Source organism: Piliocolobus tephrosceles, chromosome 1 (genome assembly GCF_002776525.5).
Source record: "Piliocolobus tephrosceles isolate RC106 chromosome 1, ASM277652v3, whole genome shotgun sequence".
NCBI lineage: Eukaryota > Metazoa > Chordata > Mammalia > Primates > Cercopithecidae > Piliocolobus > Piliocolobus tephrosceles.
In genome coordinates this window covers 12,792,620-12,810,489 of record NC_045434.1, presented here as the reverse complement: position 1 = coordinate 12,810,489, position 17,870 = coordinate 12,792,620, and the positions used below count along the sequence as shown (strand labels likewise).

The 17,870-nt window shown below is 37.1% G+C and overlaps 1 protein-coding gene across 5 annotated transcripts in view; it reads right to left on the bottom strand.

The window, feature by feature from the left end:
- Positions 1-17,870, bottom strand: part of LYST (lysosomal trafficking regulator) — a 212,479-nt gene that overhangs the window by 85,178 nt on the left and 109,431 nt on the right. For 4 of the 5 annotated variants that reach the window (XM_023216208.1, XM_023216211.3, XM_023216212.1 and 1 more), the window contains 7 exons: positions 14,474-14,672; positions 10,839-10,970; positions 7,307-7,934; positions 5,636-5,813; positions 3,890-4,059; positions 1,506-1,736; positions 477-643 (listed from right to left, as the gene is read on the bottom strand). In XM_023216208.1, the coding sequence (XP_023071976.1) occupies positions 477-643; positions 1,506-1,736; positions 3,890-4,059; positions 5,636-5,813; positions 7,307-7,934; positions 10,839-10,970; positions 14,474-14,672 (1,705 nt within the window). The remainder of the gene's footprint in view (positions 1-476; positions 644-1,505; positions 1,737-3,889; positions 4,060-5,635; positions 5,814-7,306; positions 7,935-10,838; positions 10,971-14,473; positions 14,673-17,870) is intronic. The other variant, XM_023216210.3, reaches the window with a different exon arrangement.

Sequence of the window (17,870 nt, the reverse complement as noted above, 5' to 3'; positions counted from 1 at the left end):
TTTAAAGCAAATTTACAAATGGTCACTAAAAAACCTTCAATGGAAAAATATTAGCTCACAAATTTATTTCATTTTAAAAATTGTTTCAAAGAAGAGGGTTTTTTTCTATATAAGGCAAAAGTTTAACCAGCAATTATCATACTTCTGTTTCATATTCACTTTAATAATTACCATTAAAGAAAACAAAAGGGTATTACTATGCAACATATGCTTTTAAATTCTACTTGGTAAGAAAAATCAGTGACATCTTTCAATTATGTATTGCCAACTACTACCTACACGGTGGAATCACTTTTTCTATTTTTGCCACTTTTTCAAGCCTTTTTAGGCTTCTTTTTAAAAACTGATACATATTATCACAAAATTAATGTTAAACTTTTAGTAAAAGAGTTTCTAAGAAGAAAGAGATTATGCTGAAATAACAGGTTTGTCTATTATACAACTCCCTCCCCAAATTCGTAAAAATTAAATCTTACTTTGTGTCCTCTTGTTTTTGCTATTTTGAAGATATCCAAGCATTACAATAAGGTCTTCAATAACCCTAAAATATTGTGAGCCTGAGGAACTGCAGGCATGAATTGTAACTGCTATGAAAAGTTGCTGTATATCACACGCAAGCAATTTATATTCACTGACAGGAATGCTAAAGATAACAACAAAAGAAGAAAACAGAACATTTATAAGAAAAAGAACAAATAATTTAAGACACAGCTAACCGATTTAAAAGGTTTAAATTCCTGTTCGACCAGCTTGCACTCATTCATGCAGTCATTCGATATTTATTCACACTTATTCTACGACAAGTAATATGTAGTGTGTATGCTAGAAATAGAAATAAGATACACTTTGACACCTGTCAAAAATACATAGTTTTTCAGAGAACTGGACAAGTAAATAGATCACTATAAATAGTAAATGGTTGTAAGTGTAACACTAGAGATTAATACAAGATACTATAAGAACACACAGACAGGTTTCTAGTCCACACTAAGGATGAAGATTGTGTGGGTATGAACAGGAACATTCTGCAAAGGCTTTTCAGAGAAGGTGAATTTGACCAAATTAATTAACCTCTCTGAATCTCACTTGTATAGAGTTATTTTTAGGACTAAAAGAGGTATTAGATTTGCATTTATATTAATCACTTATAATATGAATTAGTTACTTTTGGTCTTCAATCTTAATCTTGATAATCTACCTCAATGTATGATATTAGGCCTATAATGCTTCTCTCCATCTGGGTTTTCCAAATCAAGCAAGGGTTGGAAACTAACCTGGGCCAGTTAATAAAGTAGCATACAGGGACATTCAGTAAATACAATTTCTTCCTTTTTTTTTCTTTCTTTCTGTTATTATTATTATTTTTTACTTTTATTTTAGGTTCAGAGGTACACAGGAAGGCTTCTTACATAGGTAAACTCGTGTATTAAAGTACACTAATACTTAAGTTTTCTTGTTCTAAAGTATTTATCAGATGTAATTTTAAATAATAATTTTAAACTTACTTCTTTTCTAATCCATTCAGGGCTGCTACTGTATTACATAACACATAGAGTAGACCATTATCCAGCAACATATCTGCTACCTTAGAACAGGAATTTAAAATTTGGAGAAGAAGTAAAAGAGCATTATGCAAGAGTATGTTGTCATACAGAGAGGTCTCAATTAGTCCCAGAATAGGAATGACAGACCACTTCTGAAACAGTCCTGTATTTCTCACATCTTCCAGATCAAATCTATAATAAATAATACAGTTAAGAGCATGTTAGAAACAATTAGTCACAAAACAAGAAAATATGATAGCAACTATGGGTCATTTTGTTAACTTGATTTTGAAGTCATAAAAAAAAAATTGAGGGAGTAAGGATTCTTAACCTGTTTTTAAGATTATAAAGTCCCTTCAATAATAAGGTAAAAGCTGTTGCTAGAAGTCCATCCCAAGATAAATACACAAACATTCACGTGAAATATGCATGCAGTTTTATGGTTTTAACTGATTTATTTTAATTTATCCATGAGCCCCTTATGTCCAAAGACACTGTTTTGGGGCTACAAGTGCACAGGAAAATTATTATTATTATTTTACATAGTATTTGAGAAACAGTGAGCTAGTAAAAAGAAGTCTAGCAAAAGGGAATGATTCTTGAGTTCTTATCCCAATACAACTTGCCTCTGGGATGGAATGAAATTAGCTAAGTATTTTGTGCCTCATTTTCCTTATCTGTCAAAAATATGTGGTGATATATGTCCTCTTTTCTTCTCAAGGCTATTGTGAGAATCAAATAAGGTAATGCAGAACTGTTTCGTGAAAGTCAAAAGTTGTATATAAATGAAAAGTAGCATTGACACTATCATAATAATTTAGCAAATTCTTTAAGGTCTGAATTTGTCTATCACAATAAGGAGACACACATTTCTCTCTATTCTATCACAAGCAGAAATTACAATTTAATTTCTGCCAAACTTTTGGTTTGGGAGAAAAATATTCTTTTATTTTTACACTTATTTGCTAATCCATCAGCATTCTACTAGGGTCAAAACTCAATAATCAGTATATCCAGGAATTCTAGATGAGGGATTTACTCCTCTCCCAGATAACCTGAAAGCTCTGAGGAGAGTAATGAGTTCCTATATGGATCCTTTATGTAATCTGTCACTGAGAATACATGAGCTATCTTTCATTTTTTCTTTTCTTTTTCTTTTTTTTTTTTGAGACGGAGGTTCACTCTTGTTGCCCAGGCTGAAGTGCAATTGCGCAGCCTTGGCTCACTGTAACCTCCGCCTCCCGGGTTCAAGCGATTCTCCTGCCTCAGCCTGCCAAGTAGATGGGATTACATGAATGTGCCACCATGCCCGGCTAATTTTGTATTTTTAGTGCAGACAGAATTTCATCATGTTGGTCAGGCTGGTCTTGAACTCCTGACCTCAGGTGATCTACCCGCCTCTGCCTCCCAAAGTGTTGGGATTACAGGCAAGAGCCACCATATCCAGCCTCACCTGTCTTTTCGGTTAATCTCCTCATGTTAATACTATATGCCAAATCTTAGCTATCACTTTCATCTGATGCAGCTTTTGTTTCTAGTTTCTAACTAGTGAATGAACTATGAAGGATGAAGTTATATTAGAAAGAATATCATATGCCAAATAATACATTGATTTACCTGGAAAATTACTTTTAGCAGATTTTTTTTCTAAAGGTGACTAAAAGATTTTGTTAAGAGTGAGTTCACTAAATTTTACATTTAAGACAAAAGATCTTGCCGGGTGTGGTGGTCCACACCTATAATCCCAGCACTCTGGGAGGCCAAGGCAGGAGGATGGCTTGAGGTCAGGAGTTAGAGACCAGCATGGGAAACCTAGCAAGACCCATCTCCACTAAAAGTAAAAAAAATTAGCCAAGTGTGGTGGTGCATGCCTGTAATCCTAGCTACTCGAGAGGCTGAGGTAGGAGGATCCCTTTGAATCTAGGAGTTCAAGGCTGCAATGAGCTGAGGCATGACTGTGTCTCTCTGCACTCCAGCCTAGGTGACAAAGTGAGACACTGTCTCCAAAAAAAAAAAAAAAAAAGCTGATCATAATGGCTCACGCCTGCAATCCCAGCACTTTGGGAGGCTGAGGCAGGCAGATCATGAGGTCAGGAGTTTGAGACCAGCCTGGTCAACACAGTGAAACCCTGCCTCTACTAAAGATACAAACAATTAGCTGGGCGTGGTGGTGCGTGCCTGTAGTCCCAGCTACTTGGGAGGCTGAGGCAGGAGAATCGCTTGAACCCGTGAGGCGGAGGTTGCAGTGAGCTGAGATTGCACCACTGCACTCCAGCCTGGGCAACAGGCCGAGTAAAAAAAAAAGACAAGATTCCCAATTATAGTGGAGGGAAGAACACACTTACTCTTCATCAAGGCCAATATGTCGACCAAAGAACATTTCAATGAAGCATTCTAACAATTCTTGAGTTCCTCGATGAAGATACAACTGGTTGGCTAGCAAGGAAAATCCACGATTCTTCAGAAATTTATCCTTTTGTTCCTTAGATGCTCTAGCAAAATATGCATCTAATAGCTAAAGAAAAACTTTAAGTCAATTTAGATAATGCATTAAAATTAATGTATACAAATCAGTGTAACACAACTGCATTTGTAAATTATTAAGTTCATATGTACAGAAGAACATAGAAAGCTTACAAAAATGCCACCACCACAACAAAGCAAACATGAATTTGTCTTTGGCTACTGCAGAATGCTAATGATGACTCTATCTTGGAGATCTTAATGATTCTCTCATGGGGAAACTGGCATTTTTGGTTGAACATGGACACCTAGCAGACTGGCAACCTTAGTTGAGTATAAGTAGAATATTTGTTCCTAATGCTGAGGGGGGAAATCCGTAAACTATGCTCTCTCTGCAAATCTATATCTGTATCTATATCTATATCTATATCTATATCTATATCTATATCTATATCTATATATCCTAGAGCTCTACTTCTAGGCTTCTTGACAGATTATTTATCCTGAGCAAGGGCCCGAATTTCTACCCTTCTCTAACATCTTAAATGCAACACGTGTAATACCAAATTAATCCTTCCATCTCTTTCTCGCCTTTAATGACTTTCTCACAGTAGCAATAGACTCCTTTCCCTCAGACACACATCTATTTATTCCCCTACTAAAAAAACTTTCTAAGTTTACAGCGTAATACTTTGTAAATACTATGTATTTACTAATACTGCCACTGCAGCACTCATCACAGAATTCCTTACATTTTACTTAGTTAAGTATGAAACTCTTCTTTCTAGACTGTGAAATTCTTGAATGTAGGAGCTTATATTATTTCCCTCTATATACTATATTGCAACTAGCTCAGGGACTTACACATGAAATGGGAGCTCAATACTAGGTTATATTGCAAGTGATTAAACAATACCTACATCCAAACAAACTAAAGAAAATGAGAATCTTTACAAGATTATTTTAATATTGGGTTGTTTTCTAATGGAAACTATTCATATCAAGCATTTACTCATTCAATAATATACTTAGTACCTATTACACAAGATGCCCACCCTCATGAAGCTTATATTTGTGAGAAATTTAAAAAACAAGTACACAGATTAAAAAGATAATTACAAGACATAAATAGGATGCTATGATAGAATAAATAATATTAGACGGAAGTGATTTTGATAAGATAATCAGGGAAGGTCTTTTGAAAAGGTGTCATCTAAGCTGAGACCTAAAGTAAATGTCTAAAATTTGATAGTACACTGAAGAAGAGATTTCCAATGAACCATGTGTTCCTTGTAATTTTTACAAAACAGATTTACTAAGTGTTCAGATATGGGGATTTATTGGTAGATTTAAAAATCATACTGATATGAACCAATATATGGAGAGGGACTTAAAACTGGATGATGCAAAAATATGACCATGTAACCAAAAACTCCTATATCCCTAAAGCTATCAAAATAAAAAAATTAAAAAACAATGTGAGTAGTAAGTAACAAACTATATTAGTTCATTATTCTAAAATATAAAAGAAAGATTCAGGTCTACTTTAATGCATATACTCAAAATTTTAAATTACATACATATTTATTTTTCTGAATTAAAATAACATATCCAGTATTTGCCCTTACTTTAATGACACCTTGTTGTATAGCTGGTGACGGGTGGTTAATGAGGACCAAAAGTGTATCTGCTTGAATAAGCTTGTCCATCACATCTTCAAGCATAACATCAGGCAGGATAAGAAGAACCCCACTTAGGAGTTCATATAGTCCACAGCATATAGGTACCAAACAGTCTTCAGTTACACTAAAACAGAGACCAAAAAAGTCTTACTAACATGATGATTACCTCAGGAACTGTGACAAGTAGTAGCATTCTTTAACAGGTGAAACAAATGTTCATAATGTTTAAGAAATGTTTCCTAATTTACCTGTCATTAACAAATTTACCATCACTTTTTACCACTGATTTTTTTGGGCATACAGTCTACTAACACTATTCGATTCTACATCTCTGATGTCTAATACAGTAGTCACTGTTACTTATGCTATTTATTTCAAGTTAAACTAAAAATTCAGTCCCTTGGTTGCATCAGTCACATTTCAAATGCTCAATAGGCATATGGGTAGTGCCGACTGTATTAGACAGCATGAATACAACATGTCCATCACTGGAGAGTTTCACTGGACATTGCTACTTGAGATGCTATTGGAAATGTTTTTTCCACCAAGGAAGAAACAGCTTTATTAGGAGTGTAGGCATGTCAGAAAAACCCAGTTCAGTCACAGAGCAGAGAGGCAAATATTGGTACAGGGGAAGAATCTAGCATTACAGAATATCCTCTCAAGAAGCAAGTGTGAAAATAAAACCTCTATCTAAATATCCTAACAAATGCTGCTGGGTTTAGCTCAGGTGAAACTTCTGGCAGCTCCTGGTGAAATGAGATTTTTTCATAAAGGAATGCTCTCTAGCACTGCTGCATCTGAGCTCCATATAAAGTTATGGGTCTGCGATACCAAAGTAGAGGAAAAGATAAGTAGGATATCTCATCACCAGAGCAAGGTCATCTGTGTCCAGGTGAGAGAGGAACCTTAAGTGTTTGGAGAGAGAACAAACTGGGGTAGCAGAAGAAAAATGGCTGAAGAAATACAACGTCTAGGCAATGTCTGTCATGACATGGAGGACTCTGTGCAGTCTGATGTGAGCCTGTCCTGGGAAACACCAGCTTTTCTTTCTGAGGCCATTTTAGCTCTCTTCTGACTTCATCCACAGCAGAACTGCCAATGTTTGGCACCAAGACCTGCATTATAATTACCTGAGTGGAATGGAGTGACCACCCTATGACACCTGTTCCTCTTCCCTTCTGGAGCAGTCACTTGTCTCAAATAAAGTGAGATGGTACCCAGGACAGGCCCAATCTAGAAACCACTCCCACCTTCACAAGAACACCAAGTGGAGAGAATCATTCTCACGAGTCAAAGCTTTAGAGAAATCCTATCGTTTCTCTGTCCTGAAGAATTTTTCCTTCATAACTATAAGGAATTAAACCACAATATATACATATTTTAAATGCTACTTATGGTTTAGATTTTGGTTAAATATGGAATTCAATATTATCTAGCATTAAAATAAGGAAAAATATATCTTTCTGTTTGTTATTATTACATATATAAAGAAATAAACTTTTCTGTTTGTTATATTATAAGAAATGGCATAATGAAGACATTTCCAGATGGGTAGAGAGTCTTTAAAGAATAGTAAAATAAAGGTGGAAGGAGTGCACAAAAACACGTAAGTACCTGTGAGCACTTGCTGTTCGGATGTAATTTGGCTCATAACCAAGAGAATAGGCAAAGTTTTCCCAGTCATCAGTGTTTCTATCAACAAGACTTGGCCAACGGCCAACAGCTGCAGATCCATTCTGTGAAGGAAAGGCTAGCCCAAGGCTTGCAACAGTGCTGTGGCTTCGCTGGAAGGAGGCCAACCCCGTTAGGTAATCAGGTCGGCGTGGGCAGGACTCATCCCCAGGACTGTCATCTTCTGACCTGGGTTCTGCTCCCAACTCTTTATGATCTGCTTTGACCACTGGAAATCCCAGCACTCCTTTTGGGACATCACTGACAGAGACTTGGGCTGAGAGAACAGCTTCCATTTCACCAACAGTTTTTGCAGACTCACAGCTACTGATGAATGCATCCTCTTTGCCTTTTTTCAGTGTGTCGGAACTCCCCAAAGAATTTTGTTTCTCTGATTGGATGGCAACATAAGTATCTGCAATATTTTGTAACCTGTCAATACTACAACCCAAACTTCCAGTCAGTTTTTGTGATTGCATTAGTAGTGAAGAAGTAGGGAATGCTGGTAGGCTTCTAGAACGCAGCATATGGGCGGCCATCTGTTGTGGAATAATATTAGAGGAATTCTCTCCTAGTAAGAGTAGATACAAAAATACTACTTAAAAATCTATTAAGTGGGACCACCTCTCTTTTGCATTATAAATTGCAACCACAGCAAAAGCCCATTTATCTAGCACTGTTAAAATCCATATAGGTTAATTTTACAAGTAACTAATGCTTAAAATTCCTTTACTTTTTCTTTTTTTAAGAGACAGGGTCTTGCTCTCTTACCCTGACTGAAGTGCAGTGGCACAATCACAGCTTACTGCAGCCTCTAACTCCTGGGCTCCAGATAGCCTCCCACCTCAGCCTCCAAGCAGCTGGGACTACAGGCGTGCGCCCCCACACCTGGTTTAAAGCTTAAAATTCTTAAATGCCAAAACTATTTTTATTTTAACCACTTTTTATTAATATATTCCCAAAACATATGTCTTTTCCTGTCTTCTTAACAAAATACAGTATTGACTGAATGATTCAGTCATTAGGATTAATGGTTCTACTGTGCTGAAATTAAGTGAATTAAGTGAAACTCAATTTACTTCAGGCTAGTAGTTACTAGGATGTAGTGGAAAGAGTGTGGGCTTTGCAACTAGATATAATTGGATTCAAATGATAGTGAGGTGGTCCAAGGTAAATCACTTAATTGTACTACAGTTTCTACAAATGTAAAATGAGGGTTCAGAATATCTACTTTGCAGGGTTGCTTTAAAGATTGAGATTATATTTGTGATGCACCTAGCATAGAGCTCAACACATAATAGGTGCTCAAAAAATGGTAGTACTTGTTGTTACTAGCCTAAACAGCCCTAGACAGTTCTCTCTCTCCTCCATTTTTGCAGTCACTTCTTGCTGCTATTAGTGAGAAGTAATAGTTTCTTTTCTTATCACAGCTCTCTAATTTACTGCTTCTAATATTCTATGTAGGAAGACACCAGAAAAATTATTCTCATTGTAATGCATGGGATAAAAGTGCATGCCATTCAAGGTGTGGTCTGTGAACCGGTAGCATGGGCATCAACACCACCTGTAGGATTGTTGGAAATTCACATTCTCAGGCTCCACCCTAGATCTACTGATACAGAATGTATGAGGGAGGGGCCCAGGAATCAGTGTCAACAAGCTCTCCAGGTGATTCTTTTGCAGGTTAAAGTTCGAGACCATGAATACAGAGTAAATAGGCATTAAATGAACTGCTTTAGAGCATAGACTTTGTGGCAATAAAATAGCTCCATAGCTCAGACTTTTTTTCTAATTATTTCTGGATTTTGGCTAGAGAGCTAAAGTTGCCAAAAGATTCTGTTCAAAAGATCTGGGAAAAATGGGGGTATGATTGTATTTGAAAATGTTTCAAAATGACACAGATGATTTAAAAAACAAATATGTCCTGTAAAATTCCAAATAACACTAATTCGAAAAGGCCAGGTGCAGTGGCTCGAGCCTGTAATCCCAGCACTTTGGGAGGCCAAGGTGGGTGGATCGCTTGAGCCCAAGAGTTCGAGACCAGCCTGGGCAAAAAGACAAAACCCTATCTTATGTATTTAAAAAAAAAATTTTTTTTTAAAAAGAAAAGAAAAGCTAATAAAAACATAGCCTTAAAATATTATTATAAAAGGGCATAAAAAGTGCCAGAGAATAACTGAAACACTTTGGGAGGAAAACAAAACTAGAGACTAACACCTACATACCTAGTTCTATCTACCTCTATTACTATCTCACCTGCACTATTTAAGAATTAGGATTGAAGCTAAAGACAAGACTAGGACTGACAATAAGAGCAATGTCCCAGTATGGAAAAGGACGGTAGTCAGGTAAGGAAAAGATGTATGGTCAGTTTGCAACTAGAAAACCTGCACCTATTCTTTTTTTCTATAAAGTAGCGATGAGACTCTGTTAAGAGTAAATTAGGAAGACAGAAAAGTACCATAGGCTTAAAGACTCGAATCTACTTACTATGGGTAGAGGGTATTGATTCTGAACATACCTAAAAATTACAGGGCAGCATTTAAAGCTCTACTACAACTTTCAGCAGTACAACAGCGGTGAGACTGAGGCCAAGTTAGCATTTTTCAGTTCAAAAATACCAACAGGCCAAAGGGACAAGGAAACTGAGATAGTTTCCAACTGAATAACTGCTGAAGTTATTGGCTAATGTGACCTAGGCTGGACAGGGAAAGCGAGACAAAGGGAACTTTGGAGTGTGATTTAAAAAAAAAAAAACAACCAAAAACAAAAAACAAAGATGGGAGGTCTTCAATTACACAGGATGACTGCATCCCCTTTGCCTTTTTTCAGCATGTCAAAACTCCCCCAAAGGATTCTGTTTCTCTGGTTGGCTGGAGGGCTAATGATACAGAAAGATTCTGTTCAAACGACCTGGAAAAAAAATGGAGCCACATACAGTATTTGAAAATGTTTCAGAGTGATGCATGTGATTGAAAAATAGATCACATAGATAGAACAGGGTGGGATACTGGAGTTTCACAGGTGCTTGACAGCATTCTTGATGATGATAAAGTCCAAGACAGATGCATGCAGAGTGGTAAGACAAAGTAGAGAAAGGGTACCCTGAGTCAAAAAATGTGAAGCTGGAGTATTGGGTGGCCATTTATCTGGCAAGTGAAGTTGTCTAGAATCATGGTTTTAGGTAGAGAGAAGAGAATAAAAGTTTTTTAAAAGCTTCTGAAGAAAATGGTAAAATAAATCAGAAGCTTGATGAAAGACAAACGACTATGATAAGAGAGGTCAGAGAATGCCAGAACAAAATAGCATGAGCCTTATCCATTTTCTCAGTTCTCTTGAGGACCTGTGCTGGGTGTCTCTTGTTAGACTGAATGAGGTTGTACTATATATACTTCTAAAATATGTACAATTTAATTCTCTAAGAATATTCAGAACTAAAGTGAGAAGGCTATACTTCCATTATTGCTATTTTTACCTTCATACAGTGAAGCAGTAAAACCAGATGGGCTTATTACCATAAACCCAGGGCTCGTAAGGGACCTTCCTCCACTGCTGGAATGCCTCAGGGACATGATTGACTGTACTTTCTCCTGAAAGATCTTGCCATCTAGAATCCAAAGTTTTTTTGAGAGAGCAACATTTTTAAAAAGGATAAAACAAAAATACAACTTTAAAAGCAGATCATTAAATTCAAATTTTGACAAAAAGATGTTTAAAGAGAACAATATCTGGCATACTTTATACTAAGGCACATTTGATATGTGAATACGTACTCCTCACAATTTTTTAGTACAGATTTTGCTGTTGTTTATTATTTCTGGCCACATTAACTTCTATTTTCTTAATTCCAACTGTACTGACAGTTATTTCTATGGTTTAACATTTAACTGTTCACTTTTTATATGTTATTATCATCTCTCAAGGGAGACTGTTCATCTGTTCATTCCTTGAGGAAAGGACTGTGTCTTTCATTTTTATAAATCCTCATCAGTGTCTAATTGTAAAAACTAATCATTTCTGAGCTTCATACTTAATTTTTTTTTTTTTTTTGAGACGGAGTCTCGCTCTGTCACCCAGGCTGGAGTGCAGTGGCCGGATCTCAGCTCACTGCAAGCTCCGCCTCCCGGGTTCACGCCATTCTCCTGCCTCAGCCTCCCGAGTAGCTGGGACTACAGATGCCCGCCAACACGCCCGGCTAATTTTTTGTATTTTAGTAGAGACGAGGTTTCACCGTGTTAGCCAGGATGGTCTCTATCTCCTGACCTTGTGATCCACCCGTCTCGGCCTCCCAAAGTGCTGGGATTACAGGCTTGAGCCACCGCGCCCGGCCTGCTTCGTTTCTTAAATGAATCACAAATGCAACAAATCTAAATCTGAATCATCTTTTTGCCCTAAATTTACTCCTTCTGTTTTGTTCTTTGGGAAGTTCCCATGTGGGAACCTTGAGCCACCCTTGACCACTACCTTTCCTTTATCCATGGCAAATCAGTCACCAAGTTCTGCTGCCTTTTTCTCTTTTTTTTGAGACAGCCTTGCTCTGTTGTCCAGGCTGGAGTGTGGTGGCATGATCTTTGCTCACTGCAACCTCCGCCTCCCTGGTTCAAGCAATTCTCATGTCTCAGCCTCCCGAGTTGCTGGGATTACAGGCATGCGCCACTACGTCCAGCTAACTTTTTCTTTTTTCTTTTTCTTTTTTTTTTTTAAGGAGAGACAAGGTTTCGCTATGTTGGCCAGGCTGGAGTTGAACTCCTGGCCTCAAGTGATCCTCCCACCGTGGCCTCTCAAAGTGCTGGGATTACAGGCATGAACCACCATGCCTAGCGTGACTTTATTTTTTGTTTCTTGAATTCTTCTTTTCCCTACTATAGTGCTATAATGCAGGCTTTATCATCTCTCAACTGGATTACTATCAGATTTCTAAATGGTATCCTTGATGAACATCTCGTTACTCTCAAATCCTCACAGCTACCAGAATTCGCTCTCTCTCGAATGTCAACTCTTGCTTAATACCTTCCAGTGGCTTTCTATGCCTCCTTACCACCCTGGATAAAATCCAAGCTTCTTGTCCACAAGAATTACCACTATTTGTCCCTAGGACCCTCCCCAGCCTTGTTTCATAAATTACATTTCAGCAACACCACTTTCTCGTAGTTCCCTGTCAAGCTGCTTCCTTTGCCTGGAAGGCCCTTCTCTTTGATTCCCATTCATCCTTTAAGATTCAGGACAGGCAACACCTCCTCTGGGAAATCCCCCCTCAGTCTTCATATGCTCTATGCTACCAGAAAACAAAAATGTTGACTTCCTTATCACTGTGCTTTCCATAAATCATTTCTTTATGCTCTTTCCCTTAACTAAGCTGTAAGCATCTTAAGAGAGGGGGCCATATTTTACCCATCTTTGTAACTAACCCACTTCCAGAATCTTTATAATGTGCTGAGACTACCATAGAGTCATGCTATCTAATTTCATCTGGACCTTTACTACTGCTCATTTTATTCATTTACTACGTTTTTTTTTTTTTTCTTTCTTCTTCTTCTTTTTTGGGATAGAGGTTTGCTCTTGTCACCCAGGCTAGAGTGCAATGGCACGCTCTTGGCTAACTGCAACCCCCGCCTCCTGGGTTCAAGCCATTCTCCTGCCTCAGCCTCCCAAGTAGCTGGGATTACAGGCATGTGCCACCAAGCCAGGCTAATTTTTTTTGTATTTTTAGTAGAGATGGGGTTTTGCCATGTTGGTCAGGCTGGTCTTGAACTCCTGACCTCAGGTGATCTGCCTGTCTCGGCTTCCCAAAGTGCTGGGATTACAGGCGTGAGCCACCGTGCCCAGCCCCATTTACTACATCTCTTAAAATGGCTATTGTACAACCAGTTTTCCAATGTAAATTTATGACTCAGCTTTCTTATAGGTACGTTCTTGCTTTCTTTCTTACCACATTACATTTCCCTGGTTCTTAAAAAAACTGATTATTCCATCTTTCTTTTTTTACTGATTCTTCGTTCTTGTCCTACCCTCCAACTAGTAATATTACCAGCAGTTCTTTCCTTAGCTTTCTCTTTCGTTCTCTCTCTCTACTTTTCTTCAGTGGTCTCATCTGTTCTCAGAGCTTCACCTCACTTCTATGTGGACTGCTCCTTATAACCCACCCTTCCTTCTTCATGCTGTAACCCTCATTCCCAATTGCCTACTAGAAAATTATATGATAAATAACTGTAGGGAACCTAAAATACAACATATATTATACAATCAAAGCCATTCTCCTTTTTCCTTAACAACCCCAGAGTCATTCCATCCTAAACTTCCTACTTCTCAATTTATCCCTCCTTTCCAGTTCTACTATTACTGTGGCCAGATTCTGTTATCTTGTCTCTCATGGACTACTATAATTGGGCTTACTGTCCCTGGTTCCTTATTTCTGAATCCTGCTGCAATAATTTACTTATATCATAGCCTTTGCTTAAAACAAACAAACAAAATCCTTTCAATGACCAATAACTAAAATACAGGTTCAAATTCTCTGGTCTTACATTCAAGGACCTATTTGATATGACTTTCGGGTAAAAATAAGTAAATGGTGGTCTTAAACTCTATTTATGGCATTATTTGTCACTATTTCTTTACAGATTCCCTATATATAGGTAAAACTCATTAGTCCTTATTTTTTCTTTCCATTTGTCCTCCCTTTGAAGTCACTGTCTTTACCTGGAACAGTAACTCTCCAATCTACCTATCAAATTCTACTAAAAATCTTCAATGTCCACATCAGATGTCATGTAACCTATTAAATATTCTCTCCACAGTGGTCGGATGAAACCCTCTGTCCTTTGAAATCTCATTAGTTCTTCTTTTGTGTCTCTTTGATACTTACCAAATATATATATATTTTTTACTGTAGTTATTTGAGTCTATGTCCCCTTTCTCTACTTGGCATTTAGACTCCTTGAGGGCAGACGCCATGTCTAGTTCATTCTATAACCCTCTGCCCTATCCCATCCCCAATATGTAATTAGAGTAGCAGAGAGGCCATTCAAATATCAAACAAATGTGAATCAAGTGGGAAGAATAAAACGAAAGTAGAAATAGACATAATCTAACAAAAATGATTATACCTACCTATGTGCAAAGAAAAGTAGAAGTTCGTGGGATTGTGACAAACGTAAGTATTAGTAGGAGGGTGAACTGCTAAAAGGAAATTGAAGATAATTGTCAATAATTCCAAATCTGGAGGAGATCCAAGGACTTCTGCTACAATTTTCACAAATGATCTACAAACCTCTCGGGGCATGGGTGTGAGTTGCCCCTCTTTGTGTTCCTGAAAAAATAAAAATCAAACTCTCTTTAGATTTAAAGAATTGTCAACTTAACTAAGATTTTTCATTTAGGCAAAATATTCTTTTTAAGGTAGAATTCTGTTGGTTTACTAGTCTAGTCTGACTGTATTTACCATTACCATAACAACTCATTAAATTGAGTTATTTCCTAATTCAAGCAATCTTGTTATTAAAAATTCATTAACACAGATGGCAACTTAATTCTAGCCCATTTATCTTAATTAACTGAGGCAAACTTATACTACAACTCTCACAAGCATGGACTCAAAAGCCAGACTGACTAGGTTTGCATTCTGGTTTCTCCACTCACTAGCCATGCGATCTTAGGTACGTTATTTAACATCTGCATTCTTCACTTTCTTTGTCTATGTGGGTAATACTAGTGCTACTTTACAGAGTTGTTATAAGGACTAAATAACATAAACTCTTAGAATAGTGCCTTGCATATAGGTAAGCCCCATATAAATGTTAGTGATAAACTACTATTACTACTGCTACTACCTTTTCTTCTTCTTTTACTAATATTACTATTAGTAATATTAGTATGGGATTAGGACATAAAACTTTTGATAGACAAAACTCGTTACACTAATACAATATGCTCCAGTTTACGAAGCTCTTTTTCACAACAGCTCTAGGAGAGGTTTTAGCCCTAATTTCTAGAATATGAGGCACAAAGTGGTTATTTGACTAGTGTAAACCACACATAAAATATGTAGGTAGTATAATTATAACTCAAACTCAGGCCTCTGAACTCTTTCTACTGCACCATTTACTGTCTGGAATAATGAGAGTTGGCAAAATGCCAAGAAATTACTAAAACTAAAGCTGTAAATAAATAAATTGCTTATATCCTCCAATTCCATCTCACCAGTGGGTAGCAGGTGGTCTTCAGATTAAGGGCATGGGAGGTAAACTTCCTCATCTTCCTTCCAAATACATATCTCTACATCTACTCTTTTCACTTACTCTTGTGTATTACTGAATTGGAGTACTTAAAATGTAGATGCTAATTTTGAAACAATTTAGTTTGACTATCTCAGATATAAGAAGAGAACACTGAGTCTACAGAAGAAAACACAAAACTCCTTTGCCAAGATCTCATAGATGTCAAGCAGCAAAGCTAAGACAGGAACATAGATCTCATGACTTCCAATTCAGAACTATTTCTGCTACGACCATCTGCATTTCTTCTAAATCATACTCCATGTATCTTTATAACTTTCTTGGTTGCAGCATCAGTGATTCATTCCCAAGTCTAGCCCAGGTTACTTCTATCCTGCCCTCTCCACTGACTCTTTATCAATAGTCACTGGTATTCTAGTTTACTATTTTTTAATCCCTTAACTTTACCTTATGTGAACATTCTGTTTCTGTCTTTGCTTTTGCTGCTGGACTTTTTAATAATCATTTATTCTCACTGCCTTCAGTGATCTGCCACACATGCTCTCCAAAGTCCCTGAAATCTGGCTCTTGCCTTATCTATGCTATTGAAATCTTGTAAGTCATTAAGAATTTCTGAGTCAATGGCCCTTTATCTGCCTACATTTTCTCTGAACTTTCTATATCATTTGGTTCAAGGTATCACCTCCTTCTCTACATGTTCTTCCCCCTCTGCCCATCTCTGGTTTTCACTTTACTGAGTTTCCTCTTAGCTTTTCAATTACTCTTTCTATATCTCTTTCAATAGCCCCTTTTTCTTGTTTCACATCCTGAAAATGGGTATCTCCTGAGGTGTAAACCTCAGCCCTCTGATTCTCTCACTACATTTCTCTGTCTTGGAGTGTTTCTCTATTCTGATGGCTTCACTATTACCAGTTCACTGTTGCTGAATATCCTGCTGTAATTTCAAATGCAGAATACAAAAACTACAAAACTTACAAGTTTGCTTCTTTTTTTTCTGATAAAATTATTGTTTTTCTGGTCTCCTGGCTTGAAATTTTTATGTTATATTTGACTCCTCCTGAAGCTCCATTTAAACAGAATCAAGTCCTATGAATTCTATCCTCACAATCTCTCTCATATTTGCTCCCTACCTAAACACTCCCATTCTAATCACCAGGGTTCAGGTTCTTTATGCTGTACTCACAAACAAATGAAACTGCCTTACATCCAATACACTACCAATTTATTAATCTTCCTGAAGTGCAAAGACTAAGTTCATTTCTTTATAAACTTCCCACAATACCTGACATAAAGCTATGTTTCATAAATAGCTGTTAATTTGATAAGTGGGCTCTTTGAACCAACAAGGGTAAAAAACTATACATGTAAGGAAAAAAAAATTTGTACCTAGATTTTTTTCTAGCTTTTTTGTAAATAATACAAAAGTGAAAAAATATATGGAAATCTCCAAGTTTATAAGTGCCACTTTTCTGACATGCAAAGACTATCACATTGTCATACGAACTTAATGAAAATTGGCCAATACATTTCAAAATGGATATGCAAAGGAAAAAATTTTGAGGAAAACTGACGTATAAATGACACAAAAAACACTCAGTAAGCAAGGGGCCTAAAAGATCAATCGACATATTCTATTCCTTACAACAACAGTCTCATTTACCACAGGGGCCAAGAAAGGCAATACAATGTTTTTGTGTTTCTGGAATTCATTCATTTAACAAATATTTATTAGATGCCCAGGTGTGTCAAGTACTGACATTACAGTGTGATTTAAAACAAAACAAAACAAAACAAAACAAAAACCATATCCTTGCTTTCAGGAGGCTTACAGAAGGAAATAAACCATAATTCCATAAATAACTAATAAATTGTATGTACATAGTGTATAAAGGGAAAAAGACTAATTTATATGGAAAGGGCAGGGAAGGTATCTCTCAGGAAGTAAGTCTTAAGTTGCCACGTGGAGGATAAGTAGGAGCTGGCCAGATGAAAAGAATGGGATCAATAATTGTTAAAGCAAAAAGAATACCATGTACTCTGAGACAGAAAAAAGTCTTACTTGTTTAAGGAAGGGAAAGAAATCCAAGGAGGCTGAGTACCATAAGATGAAGCTAGAATGGTAGCTAGATCATATAAGCCTCCTCACAGTAACACTTCTTTTTTTTTTTTTTTTTTTGAGACGGAGTCTCGCTCTGTCGCCCAGGCTGGAGTGCAGTGGCCGGATCTCAGCTCACTGCAAGCTCCACTTCCCGGGTTTATGCCATTCTCCTGCC